The sequence below is a fragment of the Plecotus auritus genome, assembly GCF_963455305.1.
Source record: "Plecotus auritus genome assembly, chromosome: 6".
NCBI classification, from domain to species: Eukaryota; Metazoa; Chordata; class Mammalia; order Chiroptera; family Vespertilionidae; genus Plecotus; species Plecotus auritus.
The window spans coordinates 171,802,761-171,818,386 of NC_137773.1; the positions used below are offsets into that span (position 1 = coordinate 171,802,761).

Genomic DNA, 15,626 nt, shown 5'->3' on the forward strand with positions numbered 1-15,626 from the left:
AGAAACATTGGCTGCCACTGACAATCCCCACAGGTTTTGGGCTGAATTGTGTCCCCTCCAAATTCACAGGTGGCAGACCTAACTCCTAGACCTTACTTAGAAATGGGTCTTTTCAAACGTAATCAAGTGAAAATGAGGTTGTTAGGGTGGGTCACTGATGTCCTTATAAAAAAGAAGACATTGGACACAGAGACACTCACGGAGGGGAGTCAGTGTGAAGACACACGGAGACGATGGTCATTTACAAGCCAACGAGAGTAGTCTGCGACATACCTTCTCTCCAGCTCTCCAGAGGAACCAACTTGCTGACATCTTCTGCTTGGACTTCCAGCCTGGAGAACTGCTGTTTACGCCACTCAGTGGTACTAGGTGGTACTACGTAATGGCAGCCCTAGCAAATGAATACATCAGTTACTGTAAGTACTATTTTAATTCATTTTGATGAGTATTTATCAAAATAATATTTGCACAAAGTTATAATGCATTAAAAGGCTTATGAGGAGAAACAATAGTCCCTTTTGCACTTCATCCCACTCCATAATCCCACTCACCAGAGGCAACACGTTCAACAAATTTTAGCTATTTTTTTATATTTATTTCCATATTGTTAAATAATTCATACAAACAGCTACATACATGCTTATTATTATGGACTATTGGCTTCCAATTGAGGATTTAATTTTCTTACACTCTACTCCTTTTTCTCCCTTTCCCCTACCAACTAAATATAACTATACCTGTCAAAATTTATATTATTACCAATATATAAATATCTTTTCTACACAACTTTGTAATCAATTACGATGATTTCATTTCTTTGTACAAATTTGTTTTTTTCTGGAGTTAATAATTGTTCTATTTTGCTTTCATTTATTTAATTTGCTTAGTTTTTTATTTCTCATTTTTTTAAATATTCCAACAGACCTGTCAAATAACTATCAATTTTTCAAATATTCCAATATATCAAATAATTGTTTACTTCTACTGTCTTCTGTAATCTGTCCTCTTGCTCTACTTTTGAACTGGTTGCTCTCAAAGTCTTCTGCAGGATTGAAACTTCCCTGCATTATTTTTGCCATAAGGATCACCTATGTCATGGATCCCATGTCATTCTCATTTTTTGTTTGCTCCCTGATTTTTTGAAGTACATTCTCTAGTGCCGTCATTGGAAAGAGCACGTATTAAGTGAATTTTGTTTTAGTTCTTGCATACCTGAAATCTTTATTCTACCCTCATATTTGATTGCCTTGTTGGGTATAGAATTCTAGATTGAAAATTATTCTCCCTCAAAATTGTGGATGCATCATTTTTCCATATTTTTGGAAGAAACAGTATGTGTTGTTCACCTGCCACTTTTAACCAAAAACACAGTAATTGCTTCATTGTAATATAACTTATATATGTACCATAGGATTCAAAATTTTAGGCATAAAATGTAGAGATTTTAAAATATATTTAAGTTATAGAAGCATCACCACTATCAAATTCTCTAACGTTTTCATTACTTTAAAAATAAATCCATACTCATTTACAGTGAAACATACACTATTTTATATGAGTGTATAGAGATTCAAGCAGAAAAAGGGCTGGAGGGTATGACATCTTGTTATGGAGACTGGTGAAGATAAGTATGAAATGAGTGGATCATTTATAGAGGGGAGTTATCTTAGGAAAGACTCTGATGAGATAAAGACATCTCTATTATTTCACCCTAAAGCTTCAATGTACATGAAGTCATCCACAATTAGAGCATTGTTATTTACCTAACAAAACCATGTGTCAAAATGTGTTATAAAAATTGTTTTTTTATTTAAAAGACTTAAAAAACAAGCCAAAGATTTTCAGATTCATGACAAAAATTCTATTTTTCCTGTAGAAATATGAAAAAAAAATGAGTTTTATGAATAGCTGTAAGACCATTTAATTATTTCAAGGTATATAGTGAATTGGTTGACCAAAACTGAAAGAAACAAACCTAAATGGTTCTTCATTTGTCCTTTAATCCTAACTTTCAGAGCAAATCTGTCTCCATCGAGACTTTGACCTTGATCTTACAGATTTTTAGCTACAGTCCCCAACTTTGGTTAACAGAAGAATACAGCACCATCTGAGCTGCCAGCAGCTCGGACAAAGCCTCTGTGTTCCCAAGCTCCACACCAGCCTCCCTCCTCCACCCCCTTCCCTTCCCTCCCCTCCCCTCCCTCCCCCTCCCCCTTCCCTCTCCTCCCCTCCCCTCTCCTCCTCTCCCCCTTCCCTCTCCTCCCTTCCCTTTCTCTCTCTCCCTCCTATCCTCTGCCCAGGCAAAATTGTGAATTGTGTTTGGCCACTAGTGACCTGTGGAATAATGTACATTATATTCATTAATTAAGGGACTGGGCTTTATCCAACTTGCTGTGTTAAAACTCACTCTTGCCCTAGCCGGTTAAGCTCAGTGGGTAGAGCGTCAGCCTGTGGCCCGAAGGATCCCTGGTTCTATTCTGGTCAAGGGCACGTACCACGGTTGCAGGCTCCTCCCTGGCCCAGGCCCTGGTCTGGGCCTGTGCAAGAGGCAACCAATCGATGTTTCTCTGTCTTTCCCTCTCTCTAAAAATCAATGGGAAAATATCCTCGGGTGAGGATTAAGAAAAATATAAAACAGCCCTGGCCGGTTTGGCTCAGTGGATAGAGCGTCAGCCTGCGGACTGAAAGGTCCCAGGTTCAATTCCGGTCAAGGGCATGTAACTTGGTTGCGGGCACATCCCCAGTGGGAGGTGTGCAGGAGGCAGCTGGTCGATGTTTCTCTCTCATCGATGTTTCTGACTATCTATCACTCTTCCTTCCTCTCTGTAAAAAATCAATAAAATATATTTAAAAAAAAAAAAAGAAAAAAAGAAAAATAAAAAACAACTCACTCTTAAGGTGGCATGCTTCTCCTATTCAACTTTCTGAGCCCAATTCATGGATTTTACCCCTTGTAACATTACTATTAGAGAAGGAAAGGGTGGACACAGGGTAGCAAAATGCAAGGATTCTAGCAAAGATAGAGACTCAGAACAAGAATGGATCAGTGGCCCTGACCAGTTTGGCTCAGTGGATAGAGCGTCGGCCTGCGGACTCAAGGGTCTCAGGTTCGATCTCAGGTTCGATTCCGGTCAAGGGCATGTACCTTGGTTGCGGGCACATCCCCAGGAGGGGGTGTGCAGGAGGCAGCTGATCGATGTTTCTCTCTCATCGATGTTTCTAACTCTCTCTCCCTCTCCCTTCCTCTCTGTAAAAAGTCAATAAAATATATTAAAAAAATAAAAAAAAAAGAATGGATCAGTGTACTGTGTTAAAGAAAACCCAAGCTGAACAGTAATTCAAGTGTTAAAAACAGATTTTATTCAGGAGCTGTTGCAATAGGAGAAAAAGAGACTTCAGTTTAACACTGGGCTCAGTTCCAAAGACAACATGGACAAGTGGGGATTTATAGCCCAGGAGCAGGTTGGGGGAGTCGTTGAACAGAAAATTACTAAGAGGAAGTATCCGGCGGTGGGGATTTCTGGCCAAACCCAGTTGATAGGATTCTTGCTGAGTCAGGCCCAACTGAGCAGACATCACTATGGGGGTGGGAAGGATATCGGGGGATGACGGATTCAATTATAAGTCAAGGGTGGGGCATTTTTGCTAAAATGACTCGGCTAGATTCTTGTTCAAATGGGACGATACAAAGACAGACAGAAGCCTCAAGGTAGAGACCTCGTTGGGAAAGGGTTCAGAGGAGCCTGACCGAAGTTGGTCAAGGGGATCTTGGTCAGATGTCAGCACATGGCAGTGGGGAGCCCTGATTCTAATTACTGCTATCAATACAGAGACAGGAAATATGCACAATGAAGTAGGACCCAACATTAATGGGAATAATCTTCAAAAAGGGAACTACCTTTGTTTTAATTCTGTGCTTACCAACAGCCATGCATCTACCATTTTATCTGGTGGTTTGTTAAGAAAATGCCTTGAGAAAATCACAGATCCTAGGTAATCTGTGGCCATTTGAGTTAATAGATTTGAATTAATGGTCAAGCACTATTTTCTCTTTTCAAAAATACATTTATTGATTTCAGAGAGGGAGGAGGACAGAGAAACATCAGTGATGAATCATTGATCAGCTGCCCACTGCAGGCCCCACACTGGGGATCCAGCCTGCAACCCAGGCATCAAACTAACCTCGTGGTTCATAGGTCAATGCTCAACCACTGAGCCACGCTGGCCAGGCTTGGTTGAAAGTCTTTATTTCAGGAATCTACTGTGGAGGTTATAGTTTATGGTATTTTCATTTCAATATTTGATATTGGTTCATGTATTTATTTTTCTCAGTAAATTTCAGTGAATTGCAATGTTCAACATAACTAGGCAGGCTGTTTTTATGAAAATTTTTATACAAAATTAGGGAGGAAATCCTTATTTTTTTTAACCTAGCTTCAGTAACTATCAACAGAGAGCAGCAATAAGTACCAGCCCTTTGTCACAGTAATTGCAAACCCTGTTGGGTCCTGTGACATATGAGACCCCATCAAGGGATGAAACTCCTACGGAGGGGTACTCCCTAGTCTGTTCCCGAGAAGGTATGACACCCCTCCCGGAGACCATGTGGTGTAAGGACGGGTCTAGTAAAGAACCCCGCTACATGGACAGCTGAGACTGTCCAGATGGATACTGACGAATATATAGTTCAATTCAGATGCTGAGCAAAGTAGCCCTTCATTAGGACAGCTGGACTCTTTACAGGCTTAACTATGTAGAGGCCACGATGGCACAAGCAATAGTGGCCAGTAGGCCATCACCCTATGTGGGGACAGGAATGTGAGCTTCACCTAGGGTGGACCCATTATTGTTGTAGACTCTTCAGGGAGCTGGCAAATGGGCAGGGTACCCCTAGAAGACCATCCTGTGTAAGGGGTGGTGTGGGAACGCTGGATGATCAGGGCCAATTGGCCATATGCATGTGTGCAGGTAAGGATGTATCAGTTTATGTAGTACGAGCATCACAAATCGGCATGAGGCCTCTTTTGTTTGAGGGTGTATATAAGTTGCCACTGACCAGCCAGGTGGCTGGGCTGTTTTGTGCAGCTTTTGTGGGACTACTTTCAAGAACTCCTTTGTCTAATGGCTCCTGTAGTAGCAATGGGTCCTCGGTCTACAATAGTCTCTCCTGTATGTGCCTGCGACATCTCATGAGGGTTAAGAGGATGGATCCTCAGGGCAAATTTAACCCAGCCAGTATGGCGTCTGTAAAGTTCCCAATCTAGGACCTGGCTTCTGGTATGGGGTACAATAACCTTGCCAGACAGCTCATCCTTAAAATTAGATTCTATGGGAGATAAAAGGCCATTTGATGTTGTGCCAATGACAGAAGGCAAGCACCCCAACAAGAGGAATGCAGCAAGGTTTGCAGGTTGGAGATATTGGGCACTAAGACACAGGACTGCAAGGGGATCTGAGGGAGTAAGGGAATAGATTGGGTTGTCCTGGAGGGTTCAGCAATTGGAGACAGGAGTCAATTTATGACAAAAGAATGTATTTTCCAGATGAAACTGACCACGTTTTCCTATTCCTTGTTCTCTGAACAGCCTCCTTGACCCCAAAGACATCCTGACAAATGAGTTTTCCAGCCACCCAGATTCCAGAAATTACGGCAGGTGTTGCTGACCACTTGTTATGGGTTTGAGCTCCAAACACACTGGAGCTTTGAAGGACATGGCAGATTTGTCCAAACTTGTTCCTAAACACAGCCTGTGGCAGACTTTCTATGAAGCTAATGCTGCTTGAGCTGAGGGGTCCCCACTGCCTCTGCTCCACTGCAAGGGGGAATGAGAATATAGTCACATGGACATTTTGTCAATTTCCAAGGGTACAATGAATCTATGTAAATCATTGAAGCTACTCCAAACCTGGATCCACTTAATTGCTCTATTTTCATTCAAGACAATGGTTTTCACTTGGCTGAGTGGCAATGTGACATTAGTAGAGAGCCATATCCTTAATAGAACTGAAATGCACAGAGCACTATGCTATAATTCTATGCAATTTCTATACACTTGTACAACCCTCTCCCAGAATCTATAGATAAGCTGACTAGGTGACAGAAAATAGATGCCTCTCAAAGCTGGGGAGGCTGTGACCCCTCCAGTGGTTCCACAATTGAAGACAATATCCCACCTTTGCCCAGAGTGGGTCTTTAATGCCACATTACTCATACATTGGCCATACAACTGTCAAATAGTAGGGCTGTCAATGAAAACCAATTAAAATCTGGATTCTATAGAATTGACCAATACAGATGTTAAGAGTATCAGGGCCTTGGAAAAATATTCCTAGGGTTAACACTTACGTGCAGCTATTCACATCTATTTCCTAACACATGATGATCCTTATACAAAAAAGCAGCTCAGGAAAATTCCCAAGTGAAAAGCAATACACTTACTTGTCAAGGCACCTAAAGTAATTCCAGGCATCTTGATCTGGAATAAAAAACAAACAAATGGACACGACTTTTAGAAACTGTTTATTTTCCATCAACCTTATTTCCGTTCTGTTAAGAATTTGTGGAAGAACAGCTTAGGACCACTCAGTGGTTGTTGCTACCCATTCAGTAGCCTGAGCAGTGGGGGCTGCAGACCAGTCTTCAGTGGCAGGCTGAGCACTCCAGTCTTCTGTTAAGAAAATACAAAGAAAAAGCCATCAGCTCTGTTCCCATAGTATTTTTGGTCACCTTCCTGGCACCAGCAATCTGCCTTGCATTCTGTCTGACACACATTTCTAAGTCAGATCAATTCAAATGCACCTGAATTCAATCTCTCAAGTTAACACAGCTATGAATACTAAGATGAACTTTTTAACATGGCCATGGAGATCATTCAAGTTAAAAACAGACATTCCAAAACACCAGCTTGATGCACTTGTATCATGATACAAGTCAACATTGATTTTGCAGACCTCGATTTAACAGACTTCGGATTTAATGGGCAAAATTTCCAGTCCATATGTCATGTAAAAATTAACACCCTATTAATTTTAAAAGGCTTTTAACCAAGATTTGCTCATAATTAACAGGTTATTTTTGTTATTAGTCCATACTGCTATTTTTAACAAATTTTAGTGAATAGGCCATGTTGGGAAAAACACTAGTGATTTCGCTGACATAAACATTATGATTTCGCTGACATAAACATTATGTATCTACAACTACGGTGTACATATTTAAACTCAAGAGTCACCACTTGTAAATGTTCAGCCAATGATTAGAATATGACACCACATCACTTGAGGTAACTGGTTGTTGTTAAATGGCATGACTTTCCTCGGATGTTCTGACGTGTGCTAAGCCATACCTCAGATATGTGCATTTGTTTACTCGAAGTGACTAGACCTACTCAGTACAAATTTAAAATTACAGTAATACATATAGAAAACTTTACTGTGAAGTTAACTTTTCATACTTAATTTTAACTACATAAACGTGTCTACGTAAGTAAAAACAGGTAAACCAACTTGTCAATTTTTAACGGACTTTGGGTTTAACACCCCTCCCCCTGCCTTAGTCCGTGACATGGAGGCTTTACTGTACATACCAGTAGGAAACTGCTGAATGGGTACAGAGGGCACCTGCACGCCTTCAGACCAGTCTGCAACCTCAGGCTGAGCAGCAGTGAACTCAGGAGCAGGAGCAGTCCATTCACCCTGAAATTCCTCCTTGGTCACAGCCTTTTCAGCAGCTGCCTGCTCTTCCTTTTCAATCTGGTTAAAAAAAGTTTTGTTTTTTTGTTGTTGTTTTTCATAAGGACTGACAAAGTTTACTTGCAACAAGTATAAACCAAGGTGTCCAATTTGCTCATGTGACAATAAGCCTTTGTGGAGGAAGCTTACCTCTTCAGGATCTCTGTAGAAGTACAGATCAGGCATGACTTCCCATGGGTGTTCACGGGAGATGGTGCCGCGCATGCGTAGTACTTCTCGGGCCAGCATCCACCACATCAGACCCACTGAGTGAGCCCCCTGCAAGAATGCCAGGATATTACAAAGTGACACTTGGGCCTGGCCGATGGGGTTCCGTGGTTGACCATCTCCCTGAACCAGGAAGTCCTGGATCAATTCCCAGTCAGGGCACATGCCCGGGTTTTGCAGGCTTGATCCCCAGTGTGGGGTGTGCAAGAGGCAGCCGATAAATGATTCTCTCTCATCACTGATGTTTTCCAGTTCTCTCCCCCTCTCCCTTCCTCTCTGAAATTAATATATATATGACACTTTGTCAACCCCAAACAGCATGTACCTCCCTTTCCACCTAACCCAAACCCACATCATCTAGGTTCTTGGTTCCAAGAGAACAGACATGGCTTAGTATGAGTGTTTTATAATAAGGAAGATTAAGATTGTTCTATTTATCAGTAGCTCTCACTCTTGATTGGTTGAGATTTTACAAAAGTACTGCTGTCAAGCCTCTATCCTAGGCAACAAAATTAAATACCCCAAGATCAGTGCCAGGACACTGGTTATTTAATTAAAAACCTTTAGGAGACTCAGGGTTTTGAGACCAGTGACAAACCGGACCAACTTGAACCGTATGCAGCCCACTTTTTAAGGATCTTACAGCAGGATTCATCAAGCTGGTCTGAAAACAGACAGGCTGAGTAATGCCTGAGAGGCCCAAGTAAAGCAAGGAATTTGGAAAAAGCAGAAAACAGACCATTTTTCAAATGTTTTCAAATCCTTAAAACTCTCATACATTCAATTCATACTTGTAGCAAGAATTACTATCAAACTCCACTCATTGGGCCAGAGACCCTTGTGGTGTTTGCAAAAGTCTTGCCTCTCATGTAGCACACTACCTACACTTGAGAGTCAATGGGCCACCAGGGGCCGCAACTCCAAGCTCTAACAATGTGCAGAGGAATGCCCAACCATCTCTGGAGCACTCATTCTCAAGATCTAGTTTAGATCGAAAAGCAGTTACCTTGTTGTTGCAAGGGATGGCAATGTCCACATAGCGCAGAGGAGAGTCTGTGTTACACAGAGCAATGGTGGGCAGGTTAACGTAAGACGCCTCTGTGAGAGGCTGGTGGTCAGCCCTGGGGTCAGTAACCACCAGAAGTCTTGGCTCCCGGAAGGCTGCCTGGATCTGGTTGGTGAAGGTTCCAGGAGTGAAGCGGCCGGCAATAGGAGTGGCTCCAGTGGCAGCAGCAAACTTCAGCACAGCTCGCTTAAGAATTGACATGAAGAGTTAGCGGTGCTCCAGAGACAGAGGAACTCAGAGTCAACGTGTGACGGGTTGTTATCACGTGAAGCCGCCTATTTAGCCAGAACTCCCAAATATCCCTTTCTCAAAAATGAAAGCATCAAATTCCAGCAATTCTTCTGTCCTCCTTACCTGACCAATACTTATAAAACTAGAGTAAAAAAAACCAAAATACACCCCACACTATTTATATCCCCACTACCTCAGGTACCTTGCTCCCGGAGGACATAGCCACACTGCTTGATTTCTACCCACGTGGGCCACTTTGTGACTTGGACTAATTACTCATATGCCTCCAGGTTCCTCATCTACATATAGAAAAGCCTAAGCGACCCTTACAACTGAAAGTCCAGGTGACCAGTTGCTATGGTGGTCAGTGCACTCCCCAGGTCCCCCCCCACCCTCCCCCCCCCCCCCCCGCCAGCTGACCCCAATTTGGGACTGGCCCTAATCGGGACTGGGCAAGATGACCCCAATTGCCGGCCAGGCCTAGGGATCGACCCAAGCACGAATTCGTGCACTGGGCCTCTAGTAGGGTTATAAAATTAAACGAACCAATACAACAGTGCCTGATAACCAGTAAGCACTCCCAGCTCTGGTCAAGTTATCACACAGCTATCCTACAAAAGCAGAAACAGCCAGCTTTCTTTACCCTCCCTCACCTTTTTCTTCTATAGAGCTTATTATGTCCTGTTTGCCTTCCAAAAGGCAGATCTGGCTGTTTTCCAGCTAGATCCCAAGCACCTAGCAACACTTCCTAGATCAATATAAATGCTTAGTAAGTTTTCAGTGAAGGAAGCATGATAAGTTCATTCTACAGACTTTCTTCTACCAGGCACCAAACTGGAGGGATCCAGTCACAAGCCAGCCTCTGGGGAACAACCAACTCCACTATCCCCACCCCCACAAAACACACTGGAAGTTAATGGGAACTAGTTTTATTGTCAAGCTAAACAATGAAACATGAAAGGATTCTCCCATTATTTTAAAAGCTCCATTCAAATCAAAGCCAAGCATTTTTTTAAAAATTAGAAATGGGGTGAATAAAAAAGCTCTTTTTTATTTAAGTTGGAAAAGATCCTTACTCTTGCTTCTTATGAAGACTTGGAGAGGACTAGCACTATAGTCTTAGACAACCTTTCTTTTATTTTAGGAGCAGGGATGGGAAAAGGGAAAAGCAGGGCATGCTGCCAGGAGGGAGAGTTGAAAACCTTTCTGAAAAACTTTGTAGCTGACAACAAAATTTCTCTTACGGTAACCCAGTACACTTGATTTAAATATAAAAAATTTGACGAGCCATTTCATCAGGTCGTTTCTCAATATTTAATGGCATAAGGATATACATGACATGAAAAATGAAGCTCAACATACTGTTAGGTGGCAAGTGTAATATACACTGGAAATGAATACTGGCAGCTCAACATTTCTAGAGTGAAATCATGGGTTATTTTTATACTCTTCTATACATCCCAAAATGTTTATTTATTTTTAAATGTTTACTTTTTAATAATAAAAACCAAGCATATTGCTCCACAAACCTGGCCAGTATTCCTGGACGATATGACACTGACGTCAGCTGGGTTTTCGATGGCAACAATGGCACGAGCTGCCAGCAGAAGCTTCTCCCAGGTTCTCTTCAGATTGATGATGTAGATGCCTAGTGGCAGCAAAGGTGTTAGCACTTGACCTGGCTTTGCAAATGGACATTCTTCTAAACAGTTGAATGTGGCAGAGAGCACTATCAACTCCAGTCATAGAGGCGAGCTCTACTGGTGTCAGCGAAAGTCCTGCCGTTAATATAGCACACTTCCGACACTCAGAAGTTCATTGGCCAAGACTGGCCTCCACCCCGAGCTTTAATAGTGTGCAGCTTCCAATCAGCAGGTCATTGATGTCTTTCTCTGCAGCAATGCCTAGGAGTCGTTGCCCACTGTCTGGCCTCTCACCGCTCTTTCCTCTCCGATGCCTAATTCAATCTAAAACTCCCGTCATAGCTGAAATCCCTCTGTGGCTCCATCTCCCAGCTGAGAACGGCTTTACCCACTGTAATGCCTTCCACACTCTTGTCACAACCTATCTTCCCTCTTTTAATACCTCCCAAGCCGAACTGCTAATTCCCATCTCTTGCTCGACTTTCCTCTGAATTTAGTTGAATTAACCTCTATCAGCACCTATGAAATATAAGGTACCATGGGAGGGGAACTCAGCTCATGAGCTTCATCATCTCATCTCACACCTGCATGACCCAACTCAAGTCCCACCACCCTTTTCCACTGGAGCCCAGAAACCTTTTCTTCCAACCGCAGCCAGAACACTGTCAGTTTTAAAGCCTGTTCTCAATCTAGAGATCTGGTTTTATTACTTAGTAGAGAGCCCTCCAAAGCAGACACAGAAAATACTTCTCCCAGCACTTCTCATCAGAACGGCGGGAGTCAAAATTTGCCCTGAAAGGTGAAATGGCAAAAAAAAAAAAAAAAAAAAAAAAAAAGCCACTAAAGCAATGACTGACCATCACTTTTCCTTTTGTAGATGTACTGTTCCATTTGGAAGTCAAGGTTGGTGCCACCTAAGTGGGTTCCTGCTGCAAGGAATTTGAGGACATCCTCCTCCTTCATTTGCAGGACATCAAGGGCTCCGGACATTGTGAAAAGTTTCCCTTTAAGTTACGTGGGAACCTGAAAGACACAAGTTAACCATCTAGTCCTTTTCATTTCAGTGGGGTAGGGGAGCAGGTGCATTCTAATTACTCCTCAAAGCAACTTTTTAAAATGCAATCTAGCCCACCTTCTAGATTGACCGTACAGTCCGGTGGGATGAGACACAATTATACAGACGCCTCACGCATACTAACTGCATCAAATCGTACTGAGGAGAAAGTGGTGTGAAGATGGGGAAACAGCCGGCTAATAAACTAAATCAAACTAGTGAATTGAGACTTAAACACTTCAAAAGGTACCCAGGAGGTAAGCTCAAGTTATAGATGAGCAAAGCTAACTACCGGATGTGAGAAGAGCAGCCAAATTCGAGAACATAAGCAGAGCCAAGGCAGTGGAGGGATGAACACGTTTACATTCAAGTAGCTTGTCGGTGGGCACGTTGGAATGAACCTCTCCCTCCGGTAGCAACTCCTTTTCCTCAAAACCCATTAACTCCAAACGGAAAAACCGACGCGCCCTAACAGCAGGTGTAAGGTGGAGCCTAGGCCTCTGGCTTCACAGCCAAAGTCTGGGAGTCCCAAGCGACCGCAGCGCGGTGCATCCCCACTCCCCCTTTCTGAACTCGCGTCCACTAGCAACTCCGACCGCACCCCAGCCCCGAGCCTGGGCTCCAGCACGACCTCCGAAGGCATTGTGGGAGCCCGCGGGCCCAGTCGGCCACGTGCGGGCCGCCGGGCGGATGCGGAGGGCGCCGAGCCGCTCCATCTGCGGGTCTCACCCCCGGTCCTCACACCCCTCGTCTGTGCAGGAAGGTGGTTCAAGGGGCCCTGGGCGACGCAGGGAACCTCACAGGGGGACTCACCAAGAACAACGCCGTATGGAGCCCTCCCTGGGTAGCGCGGAAAGGCCAGGCGGGCGGAAATGACGTACTTATATACCCCGCCGCCAGCCAATGACAACAAAAGCCGGGCGGAAAAGGGGCGGATCCAGGCCTTCTCCTTCCGGGAGGCGGGCTGACGGCGCGGCGCGGGCTCTCGGAGCGGCGGATGGGGGCGCTCTAATGCTAGCTGGGCAGAGCGCGGGGTTCCCCCCACAGCGGCGCCGCGAGGTCCGCGGCTCTTGGCGATGCTGCTGTAATCGGGTCGGGGACGCGAGCCATAAGGCAGCCCGCCAGCCACGACTCGAGCCTTTTGTCCTGACCTGCGAACTCAGCGGGTCCCTCACCTAAGCTGCAGTGGCCCTACGTGGGAAGGAGTGTGGAACCCACAAGTCTGAGTGTTTGCTGAACAAAAGCTGCAGAAACTATTGTCACTTTTTTGGAGGACATTTTAGAAGTACGTAATTCAGATCCTGAAAGTTCACTTATGGGAATAAAGGACAAGACTGCACAGATGCATGAGAATTTTTTTGGGGGGTGGGGGTGGGGTTGAAGGTATAAAAAATTGCAATATTCACCCATCGGTTAGTTACTAAAAATTTACTCCAATACAATCCTATATAATAAAAGACTAATATGCAAATTGTCCCCTTGACCGGCAGTTCGATTAGGGGGCAGAGCTGGCCCACTGTGGAAAGGGAGGCCCCAGCTGGCGACAGGCAGCCACCAGGGGAAGGGAGGTCCTGGCCAATGGCAGAGGGGTTGGGGGTGTGAGGGAAGCAGCTGGCAGCCAGTAGCCGCTAGGAACCCTACCTGTGTACGAATTTCGTGCACTGAGCCTCTAGTACTATATAACCATTTAAAAAATAATTAAAATTCTATGGTACAAAAGAGAATTAGAGGATGAGGGTGATTCTTAAAAAACTGAAACGCATTAAAAGATTATTTTAAATGGCCAAATTATTAATAATTACGTATACAATAGGTTTCAACCCTGGCTGCACTGAGAATCAGTGGCAAGCTTTTAAACATGCCTAACCGAAACCAAGAAAACCTGTTTTAATACAATAGCTCCTGAGGTCATTTTAATGTGCAGCCAAGGTGAGAACCACAGATGTACAAGCACAGAAAGTGGGTGGGGTGTTCCCCTCATTTTTCAGTATTTTTAAAATTTTCTGAGGGCCAAAACTGGTTTGGCTCAGTGGATAGAGCAGGGGTGGGCAAACTTTTTGACTCGAGGGCCACAATGGGTTCTTAAACTGGACTGGAGGGCCGGAACAAAGCATGGATGGAGTGTTTGTGTGAACTAATATAAGTTCAAAGTAAAGGAGCAGAGGGGAGAGCAAGAGAACCCTCCGCTCTTTCGGCTCCGTGGGCTGGATAGAACAGCCAAACGGGCCGGATCCAGCCCGCGGGCCGTAGTTTGCCCACGGCTGGGATAGAGCGTCAGCCTGCGGACTGAAAAGTCCCAGGTTCGATTCCGGTCAAGGGCATGTACCTTGGTTGCGGGCACATCCCCGGTGGGAGGTGTGCAGGAGGCAGCTGATCGATGTTTCTCTCTCATCGATGTTTCTAACTCTCTATCCCTCTCCCTTCCTCTCTGTAAAATATCAATAAAATATATTTTTAAAAAAATTTTCTGAGGAACACAGGATGTTCGTGTATTGAAAACAAAACCCCACTGCTTCTAAACAAAGCTGGCATAGAAAAGGAGTAAATGTAGAGGCTTGCCTTTCAGCATCCTTAGAAACTAAGTATCTGGAGACGTTTTGGCTCTCACAAAAGGTAAGACTTAGGAAGAGCTTTATGAAAACTGAATGGCTGGTGGTGAAGGACTCTGGAGAACCTTCCGGATACTCCCAAACCATCTCATCAGCTCCCTCCTCTGTCCCCCAAGGTCTGAAGAATACCTTCCATCATTGTAACTACCAGGACATTGTACTGTAATTACATTTACGCGTTTGTTTCTCCAAAAGACACTAATATTTCCCCCACAAAATTAACCTTGTCCTTGACAACTAATCTGCACGGTGAAAACTCTTGGCGAGGAAATGATAAGAGTCCTAAGATGAAAAATGCACTGTGGGGATAGGAAGTCCCGGTGAGGAGCCCTAGCCTAAGACACACTTGTCAATTGGCTGTGGCTCCATTGTGCAGGCCCCAGGTCCTCTGCACAAGCATCTCCATTATTATTTTATTCATGCCCACTTCTGATGAACAAAAATCTCAGAGCTTTCCTTTTCCAAACTTTGGTTGCTGGGCCCTGTATTTAAAAACTAAATGAATTTTTTTTTCATATATAAAATTGGGCTAGGGACCGTAGTATTTTGGACTACAGTTCACATGGCATTGGGTGGCGAAGAGATTTGAAGCTGGGAGAATATGGGGCATCTAATTGGCCCCAGGCATCAAGTTCATGTTGGGCATCTTCCCACCACCCTTTCTAACCCAGACTTCCCTATTGCTCCCCTTCACCTGTTTGCCTGATACCTCGTTGTCTGATAGTCCTTCACCTGCAGTGCCTGAGCAATGTCCCAAAAGCCCTTTTCCCTGCTTTGTTCCAAAGCTCTCATTCTCTCAGTTACATGGTATGGTCCCTCCTATCCACGGAAAGCATTCATCTGTGTAACTTTTCTCAATCACTTCGCACTCTGCGTCTTATGTTAAGTTCATGCTTCGGAAGCCCAGCTGTACCACCTTCTAACTGTGACTCGGAACAAGTCACTTCACCTCTCCCAGGAAGTAAGAGCTGGTGATAATTCAGGTGCTGCCAGCCCCCTGGAAGCGGCCCCTGTGCCTGGAAATCCTACAGACGCAAGTGAATGCAGAGGCTCTCTGCTGTTAT

General features: G+C 44.2%; 1 protein-coding gene across 1 annotated transcript; it reads right to left on the reverse strand.

The window, feature by feature from the left end:
• Positions 1–6,503: 6,503 nt before the first annotated feature.
• Positions 6,504–12,834, reverse strand: RPSA (ribosomal protein SA). Its single transcript, XM_080674980.1, has 7 exons — positions 12,767–12,834; positions 11,757–11,922; positions 10,786–10,904; positions 8,966–9,211; positions 7,882–8,010; positions 7,587–7,752; positions 6,504–6,668 (listed from the first exon to the last, which is right to left on the reverse strand). Exons 2-7 carry the CDS (start codon positions 11,887–11,889, stop codon positions 6,574–6,576), a joined length of 888 nt encoding a protein of 295 aa, XP_080531106.1. The 5' UTR covers positions 11,890–11,922; positions 12,767–12,834; the 3' UTR covers positions 6,504–6,573.
• Between the last annotated feature and the right edge of the window lie 2,792 nt (positions 12,835–15,626).

Bases quoted from the DNA above. Each gene is read 5' to 3' on its own strand.
- RPSA (XM_080674980.1), bottom strand. From the start codon at position 11,889: ATGTCCGGAGCCCTTGATGTCCTGCAAATGAAGGAGGAGGATGTCCTC. The intron at 10,905-11,756 runs GTCAGTCATTGC...TGCTGCCACTAG, and splicing joins CTACAAAAGGAAAAGTGATG to GCATCTACATCATCAATCTG. The intron at 9,212-10,785 runs GTTTGTGGAGCA...TCAATTCTTAAG, and splicing joins CGTCCAGGAATACTGGCCAG to CGAGCTGTGCTGAAGTTTGC.